We start from the raw sequence: 13,944 nt of genomic DNA, 5'->3' as shown, positions 1-13,944 counted from the left end.
CAAAATGTAGGGTAGGAAGGGACCTTGCAAAGTTGTCGAATCAAGCCCCCAGTGCTGAGGCAGCACCAAATAAACCTTACAATACATCAATTCTGGTGTACAAAATGTGAGTGTGGTAGATGTTCTAGTGGGGGCACGGTATGCTGCCAGGTAAAAAATCAAAGTTCCTCTGTGCTTTAATCCCAAGATGGTAAAGGATTAGGAGCACACTGAAAAGAGGAGTGGAGAAGTCATGCCTCCTATAGCACAACTAAAGGCAACAGCGTGGATGGTAGGCAGGAGCCGGTACGTGCGGGGAACCGGTTTATAATTGCCGCCTTGCACTGCTGTTAACTACATTTTAACATCTAATGTCACATACGTACGTACGTGTGTGTGTGTGTGTGTGTGTGTGTGTACACTTTAAACTGTGTATTCTTCTGGATGGAGATGCGGTGGTTTGGCAGAATAGATCTCTAGAACAGGTTTATAAATATATCTTGTTTTTCATTAGCACTAACTTTAGTCTGAATGTTGTGATATTTTAATGTTGGAAGCTGCCAGATATTTGGTGTTTGCTTATTGCAGATTGCACTGACTTGTATGGTGAAGCTGGCCAAGTGTCGTCCACATCTAAGCCAGTCAGTGGTTGAGTCCTTGCTGACTCAGTTGCACAGTGCTCAGGATGGTGCTAGAATTCTCATGTGCCACTGTTTGGCAGCAATTGCCATGCAGCTGCCTGTCTTAGGTGATGGAATGCTGGGAGATCTAATGGACCTCTATAAAGTGATTGGACGATCTGCCACAGATAAACAACAGGAACTTCTGGTAAGAAACTGCTGTTCAGGAGAACAGTTGCTTGATAGAACGAAGTCCTCATGGAATTACCACAGAAACTGATATTTCATGAACTGGGTTAGCTAATTGTTATATTGGTGACTGAAAATGCTAATCTGTCCCCCAGTGGGAATATATCAATTCACTGTTAACTGTATACTTGCAAAATGTGGAAATAATAGTATTCAGTATGCAGCCACAGACCTCCGTTGACCTAGCTGGAAGAGAGAACTTAAATGTTTGACCCCTTCTCATCTGTATTCTGTCTCGTAGATGGCACTAGTTATATAAAGGGTGTGTCTAGACTGGCAAGATTTTGCGCAAAAGTGGCCGCCTGTCTACACTGGCCGCGAGTATTTGCACAAGAACACTGACTTTGTACTGTACAAAATCAGTGGTTCTTGCGCAAATGCTCCCACTCAGGGATAAGCCCTCTTGCGCAAGTATTCTTGTGCAAGAGGGCCACTGTAGACAGCCAAGTTAATTTCTTGCGCAAGACAGCCCGATGGCTAAAATGGCCATTGGAGCTTTCTTGCGCAAGAGAGCATTTACACTGGCACTGATGCTTTTGCGCAAAGGCACATGCCAGCATAGATGCTCTCTTGTGCAAATACTTTTAACGGAAACATTTTTCCGTTAAAAGTATTTGCGCAAAATCATGCCAGTCTAGACGCAGCCAAAGACAAACCAGATCATGACAGTGCACCGCTAGAACTCTTGAGGGCATGGATTCTTTGCAGAAGTGCTTCTAGGCAAGAAAGATGGCAGTTCAAAAGTAGATACCCCAGTTTTACATGGGCCTTTTCAATCATTGAGAGAGTTCTAAGAGACACAAACACGTTGAAGAGATTTTAATGAAAGTCTGCTCTGTGCTGCTTCATCTAAGAACTATTCATGATCATGGGTTCCTAAGTGCCTAAATCTCTTTTGAAATTGAGGATCCAGCAATGCCTTAAATACATTTAAAAATCTAGGCTTTAATCTTCAAGAAAGTCTCTTACTCTTTTTTTTTTTTTCCCCCACTTTGTGTAATAATTATATTTGTACAGTGCTTTACTGTAACTTTGCTTGGATGTATTTCTACTTTAACATTCTATTCAAAAGTGTAAATTTGCCAGTCTTCAGTGATGAAAAAACCCTTTCATTGTATGTTTGAAATCCTGAACGATCATTTTACACTCAGAAGTTTTCAAATTCAGAAGCAAATTTTGTCGCGTGTGGGGGTGGGATTTAAAGTCCAAAATTTACTTAACACCATCACTGCTTCTCATGCTTCCTAAAAACATACAAATGGAAAGTTTTCTTCCATATTAATAGTTGTTTTCCATTAGGTATCACTCGCCACAGTGATATTTGTTGCCAGTCAAAAAGCTTTATCTTCAGAGATTAAAAACGTTATCAAACAACAGCTTGAGAATGTCTCCAATGGATGGACAGCATACAGGATAGCCAGACAAGCATCCAGAATGGTATGTGCAAGTTTCTAATGAGAGACTTCCTCAGTAGAAAGTATAATTGGTCACACACTGACTTGGGAAAGGAGAGTTAAGTAAGGAAGATAACACTCAGAACATAAGAATGGCCATTCTGGGTCAGTCCAAAGGTCCATCTAGCCCAGTATCCTGTCTGCCGACAGTGGCCAATACCAGAAACCCCAGAGGGAGCGAACCGAACAAGTAATCATCAGCTGATCCCTCTCCTGTCACCCATTTCCAGACAAACAGAGGCTAGGGACATAATTCCTACTCATCCTGGCTAGTAGCCATTGATGGACCTAACCTCCAGAATCTATCTAGCTCTTTTTTGAACCCTGTTCAAGTCCTAGCTTTCACCACATCCTCTGGCAAACAGTTCCAGAGGTTGACTGTGTGCTGAGTGAAGAAAAATCTCCTTTTGTTTTAAACCTGCTCAGAGGGAGGAAGAAGATGGGGGAACACTGGTTCAGGTTTGTTAAACATAGTTATATCATAAACCTCAGCATTGAAGGATGTTATCTCACCTCATATAAGGTGTCTGTAAACATGTGATGACCAGTGAGTACTGCAGCCTGAAGAAAGGCATGGTTTGATGATTAGGAACTGGGGATGTGTCCTGCAAACTCTACTCCGACTACAGTTTCCTTTTTTAGCTTGGGAAAATCATGTAGCCTTTGCTTATGTGTGTTCTCTATCTGTATAATTGCTATAATGACTTTTTACTACCCTGAAGTAAAGTTAATTTATGTTTAAACACTTTGGAGATTGGAGAAAAAAAACTAATGCAAAATTCTGTATATGTCTTTAGAACTGAATTACTTTGAGCTATCTTGTTTAAACAGTAGTACTTCCTAAAAGATTTTTGTGCATCAGACATGAGCACCTGTGCTACTACTACTCAGCAGGATTGCCTTGATCAAATGTTGAAGATGTCTCTCTGTATTTATTTTTAAAGAGTAGTTTGAGGGCTTCGGGTTTTTGTTTGCTGTATCATTTATTGAAGTGCAAGATCTTCACTTTGTTTACTTGCTGTGCTTTCTTAGGGTAATCATGACATGGCCAGAGAGCTGTATCAAAGCCTGCTGACTCAAGTGGCTTCAGAACACTTCTACTTTTGGCTCAACAGTTTGAAGGAATTCTCCCATGCAGAACAGTGTCTGACAGGGCTTCAGGAGGAAGATTATAGTTCAGCACTCGCTTGTATTGCCGAATCCTTAAAATCTTATCACAAAGGAATAGCTTCACTAACGGTTAGTATACATCCTCTACTGTAGCAATGGTAAGTCTTTGTTGTAGTTATTGTTCTTGATTTTGTTTTTTAACAAGACATTTCAAAGGCTTGGAAAAATTGGTCTTAATGAAGCCTGCGGGAATTATTTTGTGGAAAAGCTCAGTTGTAACTAACTGCTGGTTGGGAGTGGAGGCATAGTCTGTTAGGACACTGTACTGGAACTCAGGAAAACTGAGTTCATTTCTCAGCTCAGTGACTGAATACTTGTGCATGACCTTGAGCAAGTCGCTTAACCTCTGTTGGAATTCAGGATATTTTATCCTTCTGTCTGTAAGCTTTTTGTGCTTGAACTGGTTATCGCTATGTGTTGATTCAAGGCATTGTTTTTTGGGGTGCTTTTACATGCTTTGTTTACACTTTACATCATGTAAATTACTTTGGGAATATAGCCTATGTTCTAAAATGGTCATTAGTTTGAAGTAGCCATGGGAAGGGATTAAATAAACCTGGCCAGATTAGGGATGTAAACATGTAGTCGATTACACGATTAACCAATAAACCGAGGCTTATTGGTTAATCCTATTGACTACATGCACTCACCTTGCTGCCACTGTATGAAAGGCCGCAACGGAGGGCAGGGAGCCTGCCCTGCCCTCTTGCCTGTCTTCTGCAGAGGCAGCAGCATGGGATGGCAGACGGGAGCCAGCATGCACTGGAAGCTGGCTTCAAGTTGGCTCTCCAAACATGCTGACTCCACTGAGCTGCCTTTCTCCTCCCAACCCTCTCTGCTTCTCACAGAGCACTTCCATGGAGTCGCCTTCTCCCCTCCCCCTTTCCCCTCTGAGGCAGCAGCATGGAGGGGGGCAGGTGGGAAAGCTGGCATGTGCCGAGCTGCCCCCTCCCGCTGCTGCTTTTCACAGAATGCTTCCATGAAACTGCCTCCCTCCTGTCTCCCACAGAGGCAGCAGCATGATGAGGAGAGGGCAGGAGGGAGCCAATGCTTGGGGTGGGAGCTGGCTTAAAAACTGGCTCTCCATAAGCACCAGCTCCTGTAGAGCTGCCTGTTTCTTCTCCCCCACCCATGCTGCTGCCTCTGGGAGTGAGGGGCAAGTGAGAATTAGTACATGTGAGAAGTGGCTTTCGAGTGCGCTCCTTGCGCATATTGGCTCCTACAGAGCCGCCTGTCCCCCATGCTTCTGACTCCTTATCAGAAGCGGGAGCTGGTGTTCACAGGGAGCTGGATTTTAAGCTGGCTCCTGACAAGCACCATAGAATCCTAGAGCTGGAAGAGACCTCAGGAGGTCATCAAGTCCAGCCCCTGCCCAAGGAATGACAAATCCAACCAGCTCCTGCCTGCCCCCTCTTCTCCCCCTTCCCCTCCCCCCAGGTAAAGATGTAATTAATCACTAAAATTTCCTGTGGGTACTGTGTTTACACAAATAGCCAATAGTTAACATCCCTAGTCCACTTAACTATTCAAGGCAAGAAAAATTAACATGGTGTCCAATTGCTGTAGAGCAGAAAATGATGTAATGGTTTAACGTGATGAAAATAATGAGAAGTTGTAAGTACATAAGAACGGCCATACTGGGTCAGACCAAAGATCCATCTAGCCCAGTATCCTGTCTGCTGACAGTGGCCAGTACCAGATGCCCCAGTGGGAGGGATCACAACAGGTAATTGTCACGTGATCTCTCTCCTGTCATCCATTTCTAGACTAACAGGCTAGGGATACCATTCCTACCCGTCCTGGCTAATAGCCATTGATGGACCTAAACTCCATGAATCTATCGTGTGTGTTTGTTTGGTTTTTAGTAGTCAAGCATGGATGCAGCTGGAAAAAATGTTTGTTTTTATATAACCCTTAAGTGCTCACTCTTAAGTCTGTTCAGTTTTATCTAGCCTTTGGTCAAGTTCAAATATTCGTCTCTTCATATTTTTTCCTTTCCATTAATCGGACGTATATGTGGGGGGGTTTCCTTCTTATTTTCCCATGCGCCTTTTGAATGGACCTGAAACTCTGTTTCCTCATTTGTGCTTTAGCATTCTCAATGGCAGCACAGCTCTGTCAATAGTGGTTATATTAATTAACTTCTGCAGTTGAATCAGCAGAGAAGATCTAAATCACGTCTGTGTGTCCTTCATGAATGCAGTGTGCTCTCCCTGCCCTTTAAAATATTATAAAAAGAACAGTAGGCAACCTTTCTTGAAATGTTACAACTAAAAATTCCTACTCATTTGGCCAATAAATTAAAACACAAATTAATGTGCTGTCTTAACAGTTAATACATCCGAAAGTGTAACATTTTAAACAAGCCAATATAGGAAATACTGTAACTGGTTTTCATAAACATTTTCCAAATTCTGTGTTTGTGTTAAATTAGTGGGGATGCTGTTTCCTTTCCTTGCAGTCTGTGCAGGCTTTCCTCCTGATTGCACTTTTGCTTCTTCACCTGGTGGGCTGCTCTGATCCAGAAGATTAAGCAAAGAACTGGAAGTCGCATTTATTGCGGATTGTAAGTTAGGGACACAGTGTCATCTGGACAGATTGCTTAATCCATTTGTGCCCCACACTTACCTGCTTTTCTTTGTGGAGTTTTTTCACGAGGATTCAAAGTACTGTTAGAGCCAAATATTATTTTTAATGCTCCTGACTTCATTCTCCTTGTATGACTGTTAGCCTACCAGTCATTGCTGCTTAAGGGTAGATTGTGTCTGATCATTGCAGTCACTGCATATCCCTGTTGTAGCAATCATGTAGGCAACTCCTTTTGCTGCAGATGTTCCCACCCACATTAAGAATCAGCTGCACATCCTAGGTGCGTGAGGAGAGGGAGAGCTACTCTGGTTTGCCAGAGGAAGTAAAACTTACACATTTGACATTACAACTTGCCAACCGTTGCCTCCACTGAGGCCCTGTGCAAACAACATGGCATCAGTTCTGCCAATGGAATACTACTTATTTATGGCTTTTGGCTGTCATGGTAGCAGGGGAACAACAAGGGCAAGCTGACTGACATCTTTCTAATCACCTCATTACAGCTGGAACACCGCATGCATGTTAACTTGCTCTAACTGTTCAGCCTGCACAGTATGTCAATACCTACTACCTCCATATTCTTCTTTGAGTGGCCCTATGGGTGCTCCACTCTAGGTGTCAGGTCCATCCCAGCACCGCCGGTCGGAAGATTTCAGAGCCATATCTAGCCGGACCGCGCATGCTCCCTGTGCCGCGGGGCATTCACACCCTTTCTAATGTGCGCAGTTTGCCCCCCCCCCGCCCCCCCCCCCCCGCCCCGCTGCCAGTTCCTCGCAACCATCCTCGGTTGGTGGCGGAGCTTTACGATCTCTCCACAGACACATAGCATTCTGCAAAGAAAAGTTGTAAATAGTTAATCTTTGCTTGTTAGTCATTCTCTTCAGTTAGTTAGGCGATTAAGTGATTCCTGTCAGTTTCACCAGCGTGCCTGGATCATAGGGTTTTAAGAGGTGTACCCAGTGTAAGGAGGTAATGCCGGCTTCTGATGGGCACACGGTGTGTATTCACTGCCTCAGGGAGTCCCATGTCCCTAACAAATGCATTCACTGCTCCAGGTTAACTCCTAGAGCACGGAGACAGTAATCTATGGTTCAAACTCCTTCTATGTGATAAGGCTCTTTCTTCAGCCATTACAGACCTCCCAGCAGGAATCATTGCAGCCTCCTATGAGGGAGCATTACCCCTGGAGCTTTGGTGGCAAAAAAGAAAAAAGCCTCTCTCGCCCACTCCCTGCCCGCGGTTCCCATGCCTCGCAAAAGTCAGGGAGACAGACCGGGCACATCGGGGAACAGCCAGCCGATGGATAGATCAATTACACGGCCGGTGACGGGATCATCTAAATCACGCACGGCATCCGCTCCACCGCCAGCCTCTCCTCTCATACGGAGCACAAGAGGGCTACGGCCCCTTCGGGGAATAAGCAACCCCCCACTACAATTGCCACCAATGATTCTTCCGGAAAAGGCACCATCCCCGGAACAGCGGGACTTGCCACGGTCGGCACCAGAGCTGGCACTGATGGCGGCTACTGTGCTGGTGCTGCTTATGGTTCCGCAGGAGCGTGTACCATCCACACTGGAGAAGAGGCAGCACCGGGAGGCCCCCGCTCTGCGGGGCGCCGAGGCGGTGCCAGCAATACAGCCAGCACCGCTAGAGGACAGCTGTTCTGCAGCACATCCGATGCTGCCCGAGCTGCCCTGCTCAGTACTTACTCTGCTTAGGTATCAGCACCGAGACTGCAGACAGTTTCTCCTTCTTCCCCGGACCCACATACCTTATCAGGGGAAGATAACCATACTAACACAGTAGGAGACCTCTCAGCTGCAAGAGAGTACTTGCCATCAGTTCCTACAAAAGCAGCTAGAAAATCGATCCCTAGGGATCATTCACTGTCTCCTTCACCAGTGTTTTCAGCAGAGCCTTCCCCATCCTCATATCCCTCATCAGAAGCGGGAGCTTGCTCTTCTGCATATAGGACTCCGCGATCACCGCGGCGATGATCCCGCTCTCGGCATTGCTGTAGATATGGACGAGTTTCTCCACGCAGATCTCGTTCTCCAAGCTACTCTCCTCCCAGATCATACCGTAGCAGACATGGGAGCAGATGTTCCTCTAGAAGGTCATCTCCTGGGTATGACTATTACTACCACAGGAGCTATCACACCTCGGAGAGAGAGGGCAGATCACAGTCTCATTCTCACTCTTGCTGCTGCCATTCATCTTCTTACAGACAGCGCTCACCACCTGCCTCCGCTCATCAAAGGCCGCAGTCACCGAGACTACCTCCTAATGCCCTCTCAGTGTCAATTCTTTCAGAACCTGAAGAAGGTCAAATCTCGGACACAGACGAACAGACTGCAGCTTCCCCAGAGGATATCCAGTCGTTTTCTCCCGATGGCGCAGTTTTTATAGTAGACTCTTCGCCACCCGATGATACCCGAGAATTTCAAGGCCTCTTCAAGAGGGTGGCACAATCACAGGCGGTCCAATTAGCGGAGGTACAAGCGAAACAGTATAAGCTGTTAAAGAATTTGCACCCTAGACAGCAATCTAGGGTGGCATTACCGCTAGATGAGGCGATTCTGGAGCCAGCTGCAGAAATCTGGAACACATACCAGCATCAACTACTCCATCATGCAAGTGAGCCAAGAAGAGATATTTCATATCATTGATGGGCGCTGAGTTTCTTTTTACCCACCTCCCACCCAAATCATTAGTGGTGGATGCAGCTCTGCAAAGAGCAAAAAATCCGCAAGTAAGGAACTCAGCAGTGGACAAAGACGCAAAGAAACTGGACATATTTGGACGAAAAGTGTACTCCTTTTCCGTATTGCAATTTACGCAGCGCTACTTTCTAATCCTAGCTTTGATAACATCTCAAAATTAACGGAAATTGCTCAGAGAATTTGAGACCGATAAGGTACTCCTCCGATCAATACTACAGGAGGGTTACGCATGTGCCAGGGCAGGCTTGCAGATTGCCATGGATGTGGCCAACACAGCGGCGTGAACATTAGCAACGGCAGTGTCCATGAAAAGAGTTTCATGGCTCGCGACAGCTGCCGTACCTAAGGAGCTGCAATACAAGGTCGAGGACCTTCCATTCGACAGGATTAAACTGTTCGCAGAGGAGACTAATGAGGTGCTCCACATGGGGAAAGATTCATGAGCTACCTTACGCACGCTTGGGATGTACATTCCACCTTTCCATTGTAGATGTTATTTTCCATTCCAAAGATGTTATGATTTCCAGTTTCATAGACAACAAAACCGTTTGTATGACCAAAGCCGCTCCAAACAGAGGACACAGCGCAGACGTCCTCCACCATCTAGGGCGAACAACGCAGTGACACCCAAGCAGCAGGTCTGACTCCCAGGTCGGGGGCACGCTGAACACTTCTGTTGTGGTCAGAGACGCCAATCCCATATTCCACCACCGGCTGCGACCCTATTACCATCAATGGGTCGCCATAACATCAGACATATGGGTATTGGAGGTGATAAAATCCGGACTCACCATTCCATTCACATCCCTTCCCCCTATTACCCCGTCCCTTTTCAGGGACCCATCTCACGAGAACCTCTTACGACAAGAGGCCTATTGCCTGTTATCCATCGGAGCAATAGAAAGGGTCCCTTCAAGGGAAAAGGGTTCTATTCGCGGTACTTCCTAATGCAGAAGAAAACGGGGCTGGAGACCCATTCTCGACCTATGCCAGTTAAATCATTATCTTCTAAGACAGCAATTCAAAATCGTAACTCTGACTACAATCAGTCCATCTCTAGACAACGACTGGTTCGCAGCCCTCGACCTGCAAGATGCCTATTTTCATAAAGCCATATACCCTGCGCACAGACAATTCCTGCGCTTTCTCGTAAACAACGAGCACTTTCAGTATTGCATCCTTCCGTTCGGGCTGGCCTCTGCTCCAAGGGTATCTTCAAAGACCCTCGCTGTTGTTGCCGCTCATCTTCGTCATCTTCAAGTCATCATATTTCCTTATCTGGACAACTGTTTGATAAAGGGCACATCACGAGAAGAAACGATGCAGATGCTCACAACGGTCAGACAAGCGTTCGACTCTCTCGGACTGATGGTAAACTAACAAAAGTCAACACTGATTCCAATGCAAAATATAAAGTTCATAGGGGCAGTTCTCGACTCCCGTGCGGCAAAAGCGTATCTACCCACGGACAGATTCCAGGCAATAAAAGACCTGGTCAGTCTACTCAGCAAGATCCCAACAATCTCAGTCCATAACTGCCTACATCTGCTGGGCCACATGGCTGCAGCCACCTTTGTCATCCTGCATGCATGCCTCCATCTGAGAAATCTGCAGAACTGGCTGTCAACTGTGTATGTCCCCACAAGACATGACATCCACAAGTTAGTTTCACCTCCATCCCATGTGCACATGTCCCTGTGATGGTGGACGAATGCATCAAACATCTTGACGGGAGTACCGTTCCATCAGTCATACCCATCCGTTCAGCTAACATCAGATGCTTCACTCATCAGATGGGGTGCTCACACAAGCGAGGAATGCATACAGGGACAGAATGCACACCGAGATGTCTTCACATCAACCAATTAGAGCTGTGAACGATCTTTCTAGCATGCAGACATTTCCTCCGACACTTAAAAGACAAGACAGGGTGCTGACAGACAACGTACCGGCAGTATATTCTATAAACAGGCAGGAAGGAGCAAGATCATGCTCCCTATGCGTCAAAGCAGTGTGGTGCTGAAATTGGTGCATACAGAACAACATCACCATAACAGCATCCTACTTACCTGGCACAGCCAAGGTCATTGCTGACTCCCTGAGCAGGCGCTTCCCCATAGACCACAATTGGGAAATAAGACAGAATGTGCTTCAAAAGATTTTCCACAGATGGGGAATGCCCCTAGTGGATCTGTTTGCAACAACCACCAACAAGAAGTATCGCTTTTTTTGCTCTAGAGCAGGGGTCATCAAGAGATCTCTTGGCAATGCTTTATTAACCACCTGGAAAAGGACACTCCTGTATGCTTTTCCCCCAACGGTCCTCATTCCCGGAACACTGGAGAAAATTAGAACGGAAGCCGCAACTGTAATCCTAATAGCACCAGCTTGGCCCAAACAAGTTTCGTATCTGTTCTTACACAGAATATCCGTACAGCCACCGTGGCCTCTACCCTCATGATGGGATCTCCTCTCTCAAGAACAGGGATTTCTCCTACATCCAAACTAGAAGCACTGCACCTGACGGCGTGGCTCCTGACTGGCTCAGACAAGACGAAAAATTTTGTTCAGAACAGGTCAAGTCTATACTGATGCATAGCAGAAAAGCATCTACACGCAATACTTACCTGGCTAAATGGCACAGATACTCCTACTGGTGCCTCCGTAATAACGTCCAAATGCAGTCTTCTCCTTTACATCAAATCCTTGAATACATTCTTCACTTGCAAAATTTGAAGCTTTCGCCCTTAGAGTTCATTTGGCAGCCATCCGATACAGGGTTCTTCAGTGTTTTCTCACCCGACTACTGAATGATTCCTCAAAGGCCTTATCAATATAAGCCCACCTTGAAGACCACCCCCACCGTCCTGGAACCTTGACTTAGTACTGGATATGATTATGTATCCCCCATTTGAACCACTAGCATCTGTTGCCTTGCAGATGCTAACTATGAAGTCCGTCTTCTTACTTGCAATTACATCAGCACATAGAGTCAGCAAGCTGGGAGCGATAATGGCAAATACCCCTTTCACTCCTTTCTTGAAAGAATCGGTGATGCTACGATTACATCCAGCATTCATTCCCAAGGTGGTCTCGTTGTTTCACATCAACGAGCTGATTGTCCTTCCCTTATTTTACCCTAAGCTGCAGGAAGCCCTGCTACATATGCTTGATGTAAGGCGCGCTCTTTACTTTTACATAGACAGAACCTGTCAGTGGAGGCGAACAGATAGACATTTGGTATCAACAGCTCAACGATCCAAGGGCGCTGCGCTCTCTACTCAACGCATCGCCAGGCTTATCACCCTATGCATAACCACATGCCACTCTATTCGGGACAGACCTCTGTCTTCTCAACCACAAGCACACTCGACCAAGGCAGTGGCAATATCTACGGCCTTCGCCAGGGGGTTCCACTAGTAGATATTTGTAGGGCAGCCACGTGGGCTTCCAGCACTTCATTCATGAGAGACTACGCTGTAGTGCAAAGATGGGCAGCGGATCATGTGGTGGTTTCCGCAGTCCAATTTACTGCGAAAACTAATTGACCTGGAACACTTCTTGTTCCGGCTACTGCTATACAGTCACCTGGAGTGGAGCACCCACAGGGCCACTTGAAGAAGAAGAAGAAGAAGTTGTTGTTCACCCTGTGTAGTAACAATGGTTCTTCAAGATGTGCCCCGTGGGTGCTCCGTGTCCTGCCCTCCTCCCTGCTCCAGGTTTTTCTCTCATTTCTCGTTTCAGAGACCAAGCGGTGAGAGGAACTGGCGGGGACCGAACCGCTCACGTTAGAAAGGGCGCAAATGCCCCGTAGCACAGAGATCATGCGCGGTCCGGCCAGATATGGCTCTGAAATCTTCCGACCAGTGGTGCTGGGATGGACCCAACACCTAGCGTGGAGCACCCACGGGTCACATCTCGAAGAACCATTGTTACTACACAGGGCGAGTAACTTCTTGCTGCAGCTACATGATTCCTTCTGACCATGTACACAACTCTTCTTTTTTTTTTTTTTTTCCAACATCTGAGTTTGAAACTTTCTCTTCTACATAACCTAACAGTTTATCATAAGCAACTTTATTCTTCAGTTTTCCAGTTCCAATCTTCATCTGTGACAAAATACAGGACTATGTAGCACTTTAAAGACTAACAAGATGGTTTATTAGATGATGAGCTTTTGTGGGCCAGACCCACTTCCTCAGATCAAATAGTGGAAGAAAATAGTCATTCTTCCACTATTTGATCTGAGGAAGTGGGTCTGGCCCACGAAAGCTCATCATCTAATAAACCATGTTGTTAGTCTTTAAAGTGCTACATAGTCCTGTATTTTGTTTCAGCTACACCAGACTAACACGGCTACATTTCTATCACTATTCATCTGTGACAAGACTGTCTTATTTGCTCATATAGGAAATTAGACTTTTTGGGACAGGGCCTGGTCTTCAGCAAAGAGCATCTATTATACATGAAATTATATGCTTTCTGCCCAATAAAAGTATTACAAATGGAGGGAGAGAAAATACTATGGTCTCATGAATAAATTATATTATTATTATTACATGGTTGGAGTTTGCATCATAAATGCTGCTTTGTCAGGGTCACTGTAGTATAGTTTTGAGACTAATACCTATACAGTGTATGAACTTCCTTCAACAGAATCAAATTTTCTGAAGCAAAAAAACCCTCTGAACAACTTCCCTTCCAGAACTGTCTGTTTACAGATTTGGAGAAGGAAAGAAAGGGCTTTGAGCAGGGTTGGATAGGTCATAGCTAATTTGCTAGAATGTGGTGTCTCTGGTCACTGGTTCAAATGTATCCTAGTTATTATTGAAAAACCACTATAATCTGGCAACTGTTGGAGTGGTCCATCTTGCACAAATTTGGTAGGTGACAGTAACTTTCCCACTCACTCCCTGCCAGAAACAATTTCTACTAGTGATGTTCGGTGAGAAACACTAATGACTAAGTGTGTGCAAGTTTTGCTGAATTGATTCTGTGGATAAAAGAAGAGGCTTTCCTCCTTTTTAGAATAGTAGGGGGTAATAAGATGAGCATAACTTCAAGAAGAGGAAGTACAGAAACTTAGATCTGCATTTAGGGCAGTGAAACAGGGTCTTGCTTCATCCAGCATCAGAACCTTCTGTTGTTGTTATCCCC

At 45.5% G+C, this 13,944-nt stretch overlaps 1 protein-coding gene across 3 annotated transcripts in view; it reads left to right on the top strand.

The window, feature by feature from the left end:
- INTS7 (integrator complex subunit 7) overlaps positions 1 to 13,944 on the top strand; it is a 52,888-nt gene that overhangs the window by 25,783 nt on the left and 13,161 nt on the right. For all 3 annotated transcript variants that reach the window (XM_006135179.4, XM_075925148.1, XM_006135176.4), the window contains 3 exons: positions 568 to 807; positions 2,148 to 2,285; positions 3,335 to 3,541. In XM_006135179.4, coding sequence (XP_006135241.1) covers positions 568 to 807; positions 2,148 to 2,285; positions 3,335 to 3,541 — 585 coding nt within the window. The remainder of the gene's footprint in view (positions 1 to 567; positions 808 to 2,147; positions 2,286 to 3,334; positions 3,542 to 13,944) is intronic.

Source organism: Pelodiscus sinensis, chromosome 3 (assembly GCF_049634645.1).
Source record: "Pelodiscus sinensis isolate JC-2024 chromosome 3, ASM4963464v1, whole genome shotgun sequence".
NCBI lineage: Eukaryota > Metazoa > Chordata > Testudines > Trionychidae > Pelodiscus > Pelodiscus sinensis.
Note: the sequence above shows the minus strand (reverse complement) of the source record. Positions and strands in the feature narration are given on the sequence as shown.